The 15,196-nt window shown below is 32.4% G+C and overlaps 1 protein-coding gene across 6 annotated transcripts in view; it reads left to right on the forward strand.

Annotated features, from left to right (window-relative positions):
• Positions 1-15,196, forward strand: part of LOC129960846 (E3 ubiquitin-protein ligase HECTD1-like) — a 92,687-nt gene that overhangs the window by 12,092 nt on the left and 65,399 nt on the right. For all 6 annotated transcript variants that reach the window (XM_056074534.1, XM_056074538.1, XM_056074535.1 and 3 more), the window contains exons 3-6: positions 4,627-4,854; positions 5,486-5,740; positions 5,826-5,884; positions 7,339-7,556. In XM_056074534.1, the coding sequence (XP_055930509.1) occupies positions 4,627-4,854; positions 5,486-5,740; positions 5,826-5,884; positions 7,339-7,556 (760 nt within the window). The remainder of the gene's footprint in view (positions 1-4,626; positions 4,855-5,485; positions 5,741-5,825; positions 5,885-7,338; positions 7,557-15,196) is intronic.

A 15,196-nucleotide genomic window follows, 5' to 3' on the forward strand; every position in this document is an offset into this window, starting at 1 on the left:
TTTCTATATTCTGAATGAACTTCACATCTTTTTGTCTAGGAAATTTTCTTGATACATCATCTTGATAATAAAAAAATTTCTTACAATCAGTAGCATCTTTGGAAAGGCCATTTTCAGATTTAGTAGATGGAATACTGAGTCGTATGTTTAGAGCTAATTTCTTTTGCACACAATTTCCTTGGATTAGAAGACAGACTTCTTAACTTCTCTTACTACTTAATCTAATGCTTGTAGTGATGAATATGTTCTAGGTGTTGATTGTTGGCTTGTGGCAGACCTACTTTTTCTTTCACTCTCATCTTCCTTATTCTCAGCTTTTATGTTTTGGTTTCATTTTCATTTTTTATCCAACTTTTCTATTTTTAAAGCACTTTTTCCATTTTTTTGGCTTTTATTTTATCTTCAAACTTTTTTTCTTCACCTTGTCTAGCATGGCAAGGGTTGCGTTAGGCTGGTGGTAAGATCTCAGCTTTGAGACCCACTTCTACTTAAGAACCATTGTGTAAACGAACCTGGTGCAAGTTAAGTCCATCGAGGCGAAACGTCTTCCCATTGGTGTGGTGCAGAAGTTTGGAGAATGCTGTGCCAGCTCAGGTGTTGTCCTTGTCATCTGATGACAGTTCAAAATTACTAGGTCTGTCCCCAAATAGCCCTAGTGGTACTTTAAAACAGGACGCTAATATAACCGAACTGAATTGTCCAACATAGCACTTCACTTGGACCCAATATTTTGATTTTTGACAAAAAGTTTAATTTTTAAGAATATATTAGCAATACTTTTTAAAATTTTATAAGGGCAAAGGTATTTTAAAGTGTAAAAAACATTGTGCCTATAACGTAACAATATTTGTTACATTAATTCACATGTGGGAAGGGATTTTAGCCACAGCTTTAAATCATTAATAAATATAACTGCATTCATTAACAGTTTTAAATGGTTAATGTAAGTTAGCTAACAAGTTAAGAAAATTTACAGAGTAAAAAAAATTCTAGAAGTACTATCTGTAATTTAAGAGAGCAAATTAAGAATTTTGTAACCAACATAACATAAAACAACTAAGTAAAAATTTATTCAGAAAAATATAATTACCTTTTAAGGTATTTAAATTTTTTTCCTCTGACTGACGTAGCAGCAAACAATTAAGTAAAAATTTGTGGAGAAAAATTTAATTATCTCTAAGGCTTCCCCCCCATCCCCCCACACACAATTTGCTGTACAATTTTCTAATAAATGTATTCATTGAACAGGGAAAACGGAAATAACTTTATAAAAAAGTCGTGAGTTAAGTAGAAAAAGTAATTTTAAAAACACTCAAATACAAGCATGTGTTCTTTTTAAAATAAAATTCAAATCAACCACTATTGGAAAATTCTCTTGTCAGATCTAGTAACTAGTAATTCCACTGAAAAAAATGATGTATCACAATTGTGATTATAGTGAAATTTTATTTAGGCATAAAAGGTAGTAATTATTTTCATGTAATCACCCTTTCTTATAATTAAGTAGTCAGTTTTTTACTAAGGTACAGTGTTTCTATTGAGTATGAGAAATATTGTGCAAACAAGCAAAACAGTAGTGTCCAAGATTTGTTTAATAAACTGAATTTAAATAACAGAAACGTGGGAAAGTTGAGTTATTTCAAAAAAGATTTTACCTTATTCATATTGAAAAGTACTTGTTCACTTGAAAATTATTATGAGGCAGTTTGTTATATAAAAATTGATTCAAAATTTGATTGCTTATTTTTAATGTTTGATGAAGATTGAAATTCTTTGCTGAAAATTACTCCCCTCACATTCCATATTGTAATTACATTTTAAAACTGCCATTCACAATATTTAGATGAATATTTTTGCAATTCTTTAAAAACTACAAATAACTTTGAGAGAAAACTTTTTATGATTTTCAGAAATTATTTGAGACATAAAATTCTTTGGTATTATAAATTTATTTTTTTAAATTAAAAGAAAAATTGTGGATGATATATTTTGTGCATATATTATCTTGCATTCAAAAAAATCCTCTGCGTTACACATGCATGCAATAAATTCATTTTATCCTTTATCTTGATTGTTTTCTGAATTGAATTCAAGCTTCATTTTAACTTCGGAGTTGTGCAGGATTGTTGCTTTTTTCATACGTCTTGGGATTTTATTTTTGTAACTTTAATCTTGTAACTTAATTTTAATTAACTTTAATTTAATTTAAATTTAATTAAGTTTGTGCTTGCATGCTGGCTGAAAGATTAATGATTTAGTATTGCCTAAATATCATAATGGTTAAAATAAATGCTTGCTGAACAAAATTTTGGTAAAATCCCCATTTGATGCCATATCTCATTTTTACATTTTCCGATTTCTGCTTCTTTGTTAAAGAATGGTACTAACATTTTAACTAAGAAATTTTAAAGCTGTTAAAAAAAATTGAAAAACTACTTAAACTGAACATACTGCTTAATCATAATGAAACAAATTGACTTTTAAGAGAACTCTCCTGTTCATTTATCAAAAGTTTCATTTCTTCTGAAGTACTAAAACTATGTCGGGTGCTAATATATACAGGGTGTTCCGAAAAAACGTGGACAAAATGACATGGCAGATCAGTCATACAACAAGGATCAAAAATTGCATAGGAACATGGGGTCGCAACTGCGATGCGGAGCCGCTAAAGGGCGTCTAAAATAATACACAACACAAAGAGAAGAAACAAAATCAATACAGAACATTTTATTGATAATTACCTACTGACATGCGACTTATGCATGCCAAACGTTCCGCCTACAGGAGGTGCTCAAAGTGTTTACCAGATGCATCGAGACATGCCTGGCATCGACGTTGCCTGGGATTGCGCACCTTCTCAAAGATACCAGGTGTATCTCGAACACATCCCGCTGCCTCAACGATTCTTCCTACCAAGTCTTCTGGCGTTTCAACAGGTGTTTCATACACAAGTCATTTTAAAAAGCCCATAAGAAGAAATCCACGGGAGACAGGTCTGGTGATCGTGGTGGCCATGCAATTGGTCCACCGCGACCAATCCAGCCGCCAGGAAAAGTAGCCTGCAGATGTGCTCTGACGAGTGTACTGAAATGTGCGAGAGCGCCATCGTGTTGAAATTGAAAGCGTCGACGAATAGGCATCGGAACATTATTCAGCATGTCTGGCAGAACCTCTTGCAAGAATGTTAGATATGTGGAACCATTCAGTCTGTCTGGTAGAATGTACGGACCAAGTAAACAGTCTCCTACAATGCCAGCCCACACGTTCACGGAAAATCTTCGTTGTGCGGCGTGCGGACGTGTAGCATGCGGGTTTTCATCTGCCCAACTATGCAAGTTGTGACAATTCATCACACCCTCTAATGAGAATGCAGCCTCATCCGTGAACAGAACACTTGCAGCGAAATGTCGGTCGGCAGCCTTTTCTTGCACATACCCCCGCGCAAAATCCATACGACCGCTGTAGTCTCCCGGTTGAAGTGCCTGGACGCTTTGTAAATGATATGGGTAAAGTCCTTCGTCGTGTACAATGCGCCAGACGATAGTTTGGGGAATATGGGTCTCTCGGGATACAACTCGTATACATGTTCAAGGATTACGCTGAAGTGCTTGGACAACTTTCTTCAGCATCAACTGTCCGAGATATTCGTTGGCGACCTGAATCTGGCTTGTGCACGTCTAACGAGCCGGTTTCACACAATCTTCGGTGAATAGTGGCAAAGAATGAGCGGCTAGGCATCTTTCTACTAGGATATTTTTGACGATACATTCGCAAGGCTTCTCGTCCATTGCAGTTGGCCATGCCGTAAACTAAATGCATGTCAGCCAATTCGCGGTGCGTGTAACTAGCCATGTTACGCCCAACGCATCCACGACTCGAATGAATTCAATCTCCTTTTGCTCGGCTCGTGTCTGCACCGCAACACCCTCTCGTGCTTCTCGCGCCCTCTACAGGCGTTTGCAACCCCATGTTCCTATGCGATTTTTGATCCTTGTATGACTGATCTGCCATGTCATTTTGTCCACGTTTTTTCGGAACACCCTGTATATTTATACAACATAGCTTTTAACTGCTGATTTGATATGTAATAACTTTAATTTATTTTATAAATATGACAAATTTTGCTTTCTAATATTTAAAATGTAACCAAGGTTTTAATGATGATTTTGTTACAATTAATTAAATAATTAGTTTTTCTATCAGTTAAGAAGCATGAAAATCATCTCATCCTAAGTGATACTGGTTATATCAGGTAGTTAAGATGTGAAAAAAAAAGTATTACTAGCTTGCATCAGCAAACATAAACTTTATAAAAAAAAAAGCGTAAAGCAGCATGAAATCAAAGGACACATTAAAATTTCTCCTTGAATATTGGATAAATATACTTTATTGGGAAGGAAGAGATTTAATAGAAGTATAGACAGTGCTGAGTGTTTGAGCAGAGTGAAATGTCTAGTTTGTCTTAAAGTTTGTGTATGCATGCTGACTGCAAGATAAGGAGATTAAGTATTTCTATAAATTTTATTTTAATATGCTTTTTTTTTCATTCCCTTGGATAAATTAATGGAACTTGAAATATTCATGATGTTTTAATTAGTTTAAGATTGTTTATTATTATTTTTTTAGGTTTTAGAGCTTATTTGCACAAGGGAAGCAGGAGCTGTTTTTGATGCAAGTGGTTTAAATTGCGTTCTTACATTTATCCGTGATATTGGTTCCTTAGTTCATAAGGACACTTTGCATTCTGCCATGGCTGTTGTTTCAAGACTTTGTGGGAAAATGGAACCACATGATGCAAGCCTGCCAAGTTGTGTTGAAGCTCTGTCTGTATTATTAAAGCACGATGATTCTCATGTGAGTAATTTATTTTATATGTATTATGGGTTATGATGAATGGATTTATATATGAAAATGATAAGTTATTAATAAAAGTTAATATGTGATTTTTTTCACTTAATAGTTAAATGTTTGTTTAAAAATGTAGTTACATTTTGACATAACCATTAAAATTCCTGATTTTGCCTTGTAAGCAAAATAAAATGTTTTATTTTGCTTTTAGACTTTAGTATAAACTCAGAGCTTCAATTGGCAAATATTTCTGATAAATAAATATATTTATATCTATTTAGATAAAAGGGTTTATATATATATATATATATATATTGAAATTAATAAATTTTTACTGTATTAAATCAGTAAAAATTTATTAATTTCAAAAATACCTTCACTGACAGCCATTTTATCCATTTATTAGGTTAAAATATCATAATGTTGTCTAAAAATTTTTTCATTCTTCATAAATAATTCATTTTTCACCAGTCTGAAATAAAGCAATAATCTTATTAAATTCCAAATGACCTATATTTTTTGAAAAGATTGTGAAATAAGAATATGTTAATGAGTTACTAATTTCATAATAAGAATTATGAATCCAAAACTGCAAAAGTATAAAATTTCTCAAGATATTTGATGTTATTTATTATAGGTATCTGATGGTGCTTTAAGGTGCTTTGCATCTCTAGCTGATAGGTTTACCCGTAGGGGCATAGATCCTGCTCCTTTAGCAGAACATGGACTTGTGAATCGATTGTTAGTGAAATTAAAGAGTGTTAGTGCAAACAGTAATGCTAGTAATACTTCAGCAGCACCAGGATCACCAGAAGTTAAAACATCATCTAGCATATCAACAACAATTAGCTTGTTATCTACTTTGTTTCGAGGCTCCCCTAGTATAACTTACGTAAGTTTTATATATTTATTTTGAGTTTTTTTGGTCAACATGTCATGTGAGTTTCTTGAATTTCTAATTTGCCAAATATTTACAGGACCTTCATAGATCTGATCTACCTACTGCAATTGAATCGGCTGTGCAAGGTGATGAAAGGTATTCATTTTCTGTTATTTCTTTTATTTTCTATTTTTTAATTGTGATGGTATTTTTCATCAATTTTTTTGTAATACTTCCTAGTGTATATTGAAATGATAGATCCATCAGTAAAAATGTAAGTTTTATTGGGAAGAAAAAAGATCTTATGTACAAAATACAATTTTATAAACTACATTACTTCAAACAATAATAATAAAAAAAAATGTTCAAATTTTAGGAATTATAAGGCACACAAAAAATCATGTAAACAACTGTTTCAAAAATATAGGTCAGTTGAACCAAACATCAAATTAGTGTTCAATTAATTAAAAATTTTTTTAAAAAAACTTTTTTTTTTCAGAATAAGATAATTAACCTGTTTGGCAGTATTTTTACTAGTTTTTGCAAACAGTTTCTGACCATTTTTGCCAATTTAAAAGAAATAGCTCCTTTCAAATCTGTATTACAATTGTTCTGCCTTCCATCTGCATGTACTGTTCTTGTAAATATGCTCCGCATTTTTTCTGCTGGATTCAGTTCAAGGCTGTAAGGCATCCAGTTAATAATATACATTATCCAGAAGTCTTTCATTTGTGGACTTTGTTGTGTGTGCAGAAGCATTTTTCTGTTGGAACATGAAGAACAGACCTACAGTATTCCCTGATCAGGGAAGAAAATATTGTTCTAACAGCTGTCGATAGGCCGCAGCATTCAAAAGATTGTCTACAAGTGATATATCAGTTTTTTTCTGCTCATCTGAATCTAGTACAGACCACCACTAAATTGTGTGAGAATATCCCTCTGTCATTACACAGATTGTGACAGTAATATTACCTGCCATGTTACCAATCTGATAATCCACCATCCAGGTTGAATTTCTTTTCATCACTGAATACCACATAGTACCGGTCTTCATTTAATTCAGAACATCACTTACTGTGTATGAATTTTGAGTATTAATAATCAAAGTTATTTTTAACTAGATATAAAATGTTGAACCATTATTATAATATGCTCTATTGACTTTCTAAAGAGGACAAATTATCATTGTAGATAAGTATAGCTGAAAAGTGATTATCGCTGTACACAAGTTCAAAATATGTTGAGTAAAGCGTAATTTCACCGAAACTAAGCAAAAATATTGTTACAGACGGTATCATTATACACAGGGCTTCACTTTGCATTATGTTTTGATATTTATGATATTGTGCTAAAATAGTTAAACCATCTAAGTTTGAAGTTAAATTGTATGATGCACATAATGTTGCTAATGGGGCTTATTGTAAATAGGGTGTATGATTTTAGATAATTTTTTTGGTATTTGTTCCATATAATTTTAAATAAGCATCAATAAACAATTATTTTTTATTTAATAAATTTTTATTCTTTATATTATTTCTCATAGCTTCTAATTTGAAATTTGTGAAATTTTTGTGTGTGTGTGTTTTTGAAGTTTTAAACTCAATTCTTAGGTGTGTTCTGGATACAATGCGCCTTGTCGATCTTCTGTTAGTACTTCTATTTGAAGGAAGAAAAGCACTGCCAAAATCAACTCAGGGAGGTGCTCCTCCAGCTAGAATACCTAGTCTTCGCCGTGTTGATACTGCAGGTGAAAGAACCCACCGTCAACTCATAGATTGTATTCGTAGCAAAGATACAGATGCTTTAATTGATGCTATTGATTCTGGTGGTAAGTATTGTGATGTCATCAAAATATAGCCGAGTGATTAGGCCAAATTTGTCTTTTAAATTTGTTTATTTATAACATCACAGTCGGACAAAACACACAACAAAAAGCACATAACATAAAAACATTCATAAACATATAAACAATAGGAAATTCATACATTACAACATTTGTAAATCCATTCCCACGACAATAATTTTAATCCACAAGATAGAAAGAACACCATCACCAGGCATCAATGTCTTTCACTTTCAACACTCATAACGCACTACATCACGCTGACTTCTGCCGAAAAAAAACCCTCTCAGTCTGAAAAACGTACTACCGGTGTGATGTCGTCATATTTATCTAAACCCATACTGTGCTGACATTTATCGGCCGTTCTGGTAATTACCGGGTCAGATTCTTTACAGTCCTCCCTTCTTGGGGGAAAACTTTTCTAGAGCTCCAAGAAAAGTTTTGTACCTGGATTACATCTGAAAATATACTCAACAAAACAGAACAATTAGTGCAAGTGTGCTGTAGAACCAGCACCAAACACCAGCTACAGCACCTAACCTATCTCAAACAGTGCCTTTACAAAACTCTTTCTAAATATTTTTCTTCCAAAACAAAAGATAAGATCGATAATAATCAAACACACTGAAAGAAAATACTGATACTGAAAATACAAATAATAATAAAAAACAAATACTGATATGTATAACACATGTAAGATACGTAAAAATCAATATATATAAATGCAAATAATTAGTTTGAATATGAAAGGCTTAACACAAACAAAATGATAATTAAAAGTTTTAAGGAATTCGACTTAAACTATCAGCACTCCGATGTTCTTTCCCTTTCCTATGCACCATTTCATAGTTAAAGGTTTGTAAGAGTAAAGACCATCTCAAGAGTCGAGGGTTAGTTCCTAAATTTTGACCAACCACACTAAGGGGTTGTGGTCTGTTTGAATCACAAACTTTTGATGTCTGTCCAAATAACATCTTAGTGTTTGAACGACAAATATAATAGAAACATACTCCCTCTTAGTTGTACTGTACTTCTGTTTAGTCTCAGAAAACTTTTTACTCAAAAACATGATGGGATGTTCATTCTTTTCATTTTGTTGGGAAAGAACACCACCAGCTCCAATATTTGATGCGTCACATTGCAGGATAAAATATTTCGTGAAATCAGAACTATCTAAAGCTGGGTTTCTAGTTAATTTGTCCTTGAGTTTGTCGGATGCTTTCTGACATGCTTCATTCCAGTCAACAGTAGATTTGCAAATTTTACCTTTTAATAAGTCGGTAAGAGGAACTGTAATTACTGAAAACTCTGGAATATATCTACGATAGTATCCCGCTAAACCTAGAAAGGCTCTGACTTGCGTCTTTGTGGTAGGTGTTGGAAATTCCTTTATGGCTTGAACCTTCAATTCTGCTGGTTGTCTAAATCCTTGACCCACTAAATGTCCAAAATATTTTGCATGGGCTTGAGCAAACTAACATTTTGACGGTTTAATGTGCAACTTAGCTGATCTGAAACAAACAAAAATGTCTTCTATGCGTCATAGATGATCTTCCCAGCTTTGTGAAAATATAGCAATATCGTCCAAGTAAGGAACTGCACAATCTTCACAGTTTTTAATAAATTAGCCATAAGTCGACTGGAGTAGTATGGCGCATTTTTCAAACCAAAAGGTAACCTCAAGGGTCTAAAAGTTCCAAAAGTTGTTACAAAAGCAGCATGTTTTTGTGCTCGTTGAACTCAATGGGATCTGCCAATATCCTCTAATGAGATCCAAGACAGAAATATATTTAGCTGCTGACACTTTCTCTATCAGTTTTCTATGTTGGGCAAAGGGAAATACTGTGTTCGAGTCACTTTGTTTACTCTTCTGTAATCAATACAGGGCCTTGCATCCTTTCACAGAATTTCAACAAGTATTAATGAAGTTGTAAAATCAGATTCTCCTGGTTCTACTATTTTTAGTTCTATCATCTTATTAACTTCTCCTTTTAGAACATCAACTTGGCGAGGAGACATACAATAAGGCTTTGCAACAATTGGTCTATTAGATTCCAGTTCAATATCATGTTCAGCCAAATCAGTACATCCAGAATTATTTGAAAAGATGTAACTATATTTTCATAAAAGTTCTTCTCGTTGAAGTTGTCATAGTTTTGAATATAGCTGAATGTCACTATTGAGTTTTGACCAGAAGCACCTTGATCAAGTTCTAAATTTGGCATGATCTCTTCATCTTCAAGATTTTTATCATCTTCTAAGTACAATAAATTTATATTTTTCGCTCTTTGATGATATGGTTTCAGCATGTTTACATGATACACAGATATTTTATCTTTCTCTGGAAACTTTACATAATTTGTCTCAGAAAGTTGAACTATTTCTCCAGGACCTATCCATTGAACAGATATCTTGGTAAGTCTGGACGGAGCCACTACCAAAACCAGTTCATCAGGTCTAAATTGGCGCTTTACGGTCTTGCGATCGTACCATAGCTTCTGTTTTTGTTTGGCATCTTCCTTATTTTTGACAGCCACTTCTTGACATTTCTTCATTCGGTTAATAAGTTCGAAAACTTATTTGATAACACTGCTTTCAACTGGGTAATCTTATATTAGTTTTTTGTATAGCAACATCACAGGAGTCCCTAGATATTTTTCCATGATCTAATTAATTCAGCTGGAGGAAATCCGGTACGGTCGTATATAACGGTTCGTAGGGCAAAACGAGCTTGAGGTATAATTTTTTCCCAATCCGGAAGTGCTTCAATACACAGGACTCTAAGAATCCTCTTCGAAGTTCTATGCATTTTCTCTACTGGATTACTTTATGGATGGTAAGTATAACTTCTGACAACCTTTACTCCAAATCTTTCCAGGAATTCTGTTCTAAGTGCACTCATGAATGACGTACCCTAGTCTGTTTGTAGTTCTCTGGGGAACCTCTGCTGTAACAGTGCGTTCACAACAGTCTTTGAACAGAGATTTGCCTCAGGAATAGCATCAGGATATTTAGATGACATGCATAATGCAGTAATTACATACCTATTTCCAGAGGGTGTCATTGGTTGAGATCCACATGCATCGATGTTTATCTTTGTGTTATGACTGGAACAATTTTAAGTGGGACCTTCTTTTTGTCCTCAGGCTTTCCCACCCTTTGACATTTGTCACAAGTCTTAAAAGATTTTCTATCTCACTGAAGCAATTTGGCCAGTAAAATAATGCGTCTTTGAATAATAAAATTGAAGCAATTTGACCAGTAAAATAATACGTCTTTGATTTTAGTTACACCAAGATAAGCTGCTGCCCCTTCATGACCTATCGTCATCAAATTTTCTCTATATTTTTCAGGAATAACCAACAACTTATGTTTGGTATCATCTTTGTCTTCTTTTTGGAAGAAGAGTAAATTATCTTCGACAATGTAATTGGTTTTCTTAGAAGTTCCTTTTTAACTTCTTCAAATAATATTTTCAATTCAGCACTTTTCTTCTGTTCTTCTACAAATTCTTTACGGGATAGTTTTACAATATTTGATTTCGAAATTTCAAGTTATTGTCTAATTCATGTGAAGAATCTTCATCATCATCATCGATTTCAAGAATAATTTCTTCTGTCGTTTTAGGATTCGGATCATTCTTATCGACCAGTCTTCTTTGGGCACGAGTTTCAACAGCATTTGCCATATAGACCTGTATTTCTTTATTCTTTTTCGCTTCTTCATGCAATTGTCTTGTTTCCCAAAAGGTATCTTTCTTGATCTAGAGAGTCTCTCAAAACAGCTGCCTTTGTTATTATATGACCGAAATCACAATCTAGTTCCACTTCAGTTAAAGGCAAACACACTGCCGTTTCTTCAAGAGGTGTTCGAATCCACACAGTTCCATTCGTATATATGGAAAGTGGAACGTATTTTTTGGCAAATTAAATCGAGAGTAGCTCCTGTGTCTCTCAAGATCGGCATTTCAATTCCGTTTACTTTACCCTTACTTGTATATGGAGCCAATACATCACGAGAACCATTTCTAACAGTTTCATTAGATGCAACGTCTCAAAGTTCTTAAGTTTCTCACATTGCGGTCGAAGATGCGAATAAGATCCACTCTAGTAACAACGAAGCTGTCGTCTCTTTTCAAATTCTTTCTCATGACACTTCTCATTGACAGGTTCTTTTTTTTTATTTGAAATTTGGATCTAACCTCTTTAAAAACTTCTTTAGCTTTTCTTCCGCTATAATATCCTCCAGTTTGAAATTTATGGCCATTTTTCTTTGGAAAATCTCTTCTGAAGCTTTGCTTAATGCTTTCGTATTCATCAAGTTTTTCTGCCAGATGTTATGGAGTTTTCATGTCAATCCACTCATGGAGAAAATGCTCTCTCACTTCAACAAGAACATGGCACTTCAGCCACTCAGTGATCATCAGATCCTTCAGTTGTTAAAAGTTTTGACTTCTAAATCTGAGATCCATTCTGTAAAGTATCTATTCAGTTCATGTGCAAAGTTTGTCCAAGATTTCTGTGCTAATTTTTGGTGCCGATAAAAACATTGTTTTAGCTTTTCGCTATTTAACGTGTATCTCTTTAATATGATTTTTTTTGAACAAAGTCATAGACATTAGCTTTGCTCTCTGGCTAACATATTTGAGATTTCTGCTGTCAAAACAGCCAACAAGTAGGCTACTTAATCTTTCTTCGGTACTTGAGCCATTTCCGCTGTTCTTTCAAAATTTATCAAATATAACCCCCTTTCGTCATTCTTTTCATTAAACTGGGGTGTGATCTGGGTGAGTTGAATTTTTGATGAGAGTTCTATGGTATTTCTAAACTCATCATTAAGGCGTTGAATACTCTGTGTGGCTTACAATTTCTTCATTTCTAATTCAAGTTGCTCCCGCTGCTCTTCCCGGGTCCTTTCCTCCTTTCTATTTGTAAGAATGTGTTAAGAATAGTCCTAACTTCCTCGTCATCATACGACGAACTTTTAAGAATTTTTTGTTTTATGTCAACTACTCTAGTGGAAGGATCTACCTCTATCCCTATTTCTTCACATATCTCTAAAAGGTCAGGTTTATTAGCTTTCGAAATTATTGGCTTATTATCGAAATACTTAAAATTTCAAATGATAGAAGGAAAAAAAAAATTACTTTCTTTTCAATAGAACATTTATGCAAGCTATTATATTCCTCAAATTTGCACAAAGAAACAAAGCAATACCTTTACCACTTTGTAAATGAACACTTTATGCTATATAAAAATCAATAAATAAAAAAAAATCAAGATCAAATATAAAACGAAACTAATTCAAGTAAAAAGTTGCTTCCTGAAACAAAACTGCATGTAAACAACAAACAAAATGCAATATTCTGTATCAAAAATATTTTTTTAAAGTAATGAAATTCAATTCGAATTATTCAGTACGTTTTTTGTTTTCTTTCTTTTTTCTTAAAACAAAACTATATAGCTGCTTTTCCAAAACGAATCTAAATTCAAAACAATACTAATAATATAAAAAAATTGATAAACACTTTCGAATTATACTGTAGGCATATTTTTCACCTTCAAAGAACACAGTAACAATAAGAAAAATTTATATATAAAAATCGGTTTTTCTTACTACTAACTTTTACTTTGATACCAAAACAAAACTTAAGAATAATCATTCAAATACTCAAAATAAAATTATTATTCTCTACTTCTTTTAAACCCAAAATGACTGAAAAATATCAAAATTCACACCAAGAACACAAATTCTAAAAATATTTCGTTAACTCGATGAAATAAAATTTTCTCAAATGCAAATCAAAACACTTTTTATATCTAATTCAATGAAAAATCAATTTCTATCACCGAATTCAACCAAATAACAGTTAACTTTCACTTCGTATATGACTTTTCTTTTCAAAAGTCTGAGCATCAATTCTAAAATGAAATATTCGAATGAAAAATTTAATACAAAATATGAATCAGAACAATTTTCACCTAGAACAAAATAAAACCAATACTCATTTTCAAAATCCAAAGCATAAATTCTAAAAACGAAATACTCTAATGCAACATTTAGCACAAAATATGAATAAGAGTAATTTCGCTTAGAATACAAATAAATCAAATACTAGAACTTCCTTTTCAATATTATCATAATATGCAATTTTCGTTAACCTTAATAATAAATTTATTCGTTTCTAAATCAACTCCCACCAAAAATTCAATGCAGAATATGAATAAAGAGTATATTTACAGTACTTTCGTTTCGTCAAAACATTGGAAAAATGCCTTAAATAAATTTTTCTAATCCACAATTTAATACAAAATCTGAATTAAAATTTCTAGAATTTGGCACTTAAAATCATTACTTTTAATTTAGGAACTGATTTTAAATTCTTCCCATTAGCTGCCACCAATTACCAGACTGTGATGTCATCAAAATATAGCCGTGTGATTAGGCGAAATTTGTCTTTTAAATTTATTTATTTATAACATCACAGTCGGACAAAACACAAAATAAAAACATTCACAAACATATAAACAATAGGAAATTCATACATTACAACATTTGTAAATCCATTCCCACGACCATCATCTTAATCCACAAGATAGAACACCATCACTAGGCATCAATGCTTTTCACTTTCAACACCACATCACGCTGACTCCTGCCGAAAGGGGAAAAAACAACAACCTCAGTCTGCACAACGTACTACCGCTGTGATGTCATATTTTTTATCTAAACCTACACAGTGCTGACATCTATCGGCCGTTCTGGCAATTACGGGTCAAATTGTTTAGAGTATTCAAGTATAGGTATATTTATCATATTTTCATATTCATCATATCATATCAAATATCATATTTTCATTTGATATTTAGTAATAAGGGGTGTACACAAATGCTAAATGAATGAATGAATGGTCTTCGATTTGTGCTTTGCAGGTGTGTGCAGGGTTTTCTTTTTAACAAATAAATTGTCAGGTTTTTTTTTTAATCAAACATAAAATAATTCACATTTTAATTGTGAGTATAGTTTATTGCATCAGGCAAATCCTCAAACGAAAGGAATATTTTGTTTTATGCCTGCTGATTTTTTTTTTCCATATTTTTTTCTAATTTAGCTATATAAATCCAGCTATATTAAAACAAGTACTATATATTTCTTATACAAATTTCATCTGTTATTAGCAGTTATTTTATACCATTAATTTACTAATGTTTTCAATTTTGTTTTATACGTACAATTAGCTATCTTGGACCATCAACTGATTTGCCCAAAATATTAGCTTTCATGACTCTAAGTTATTAATTTTGAATTTTTGTTTTGTAATAAGATTGAGAATTATAAATTTATGGGAAAATGAAATTTGTGAGAAAGGAAAATCTTGAACTCAATTGTAGCAACATTAAAAATTATTGGAGTTCCATTACAACAGTGAAAATATTTTTGTGAAATGTATTTTAAAATGTTAAAAATTAATTAAAATTAGACTAAAATTGCATGGTAACTTAATTGGAATCTTTCAAAGATAGTTTTTAGATTGGTGTAAAAATCATTTTTGTGTTATATGAAGGAACATCAATATTTATTGCTAGTTGTTAATATTTATTGTTTGTTGTTTTATATCAAAATAC

The sequence above is a fragment of the Argiope bruennichi genome, chromosome X2 (assembly GCF_947563725.1).
Source record: "Argiope bruennichi chromosome X2, qqArgBrue1.1, whole genome shotgun sequence".
Taxonomy (NCBI): Eukaryota; Metazoa; Arthropoda; class Arachnida; order Araneae; family Araneidae; genus Argiope; species Argiope bruennichi.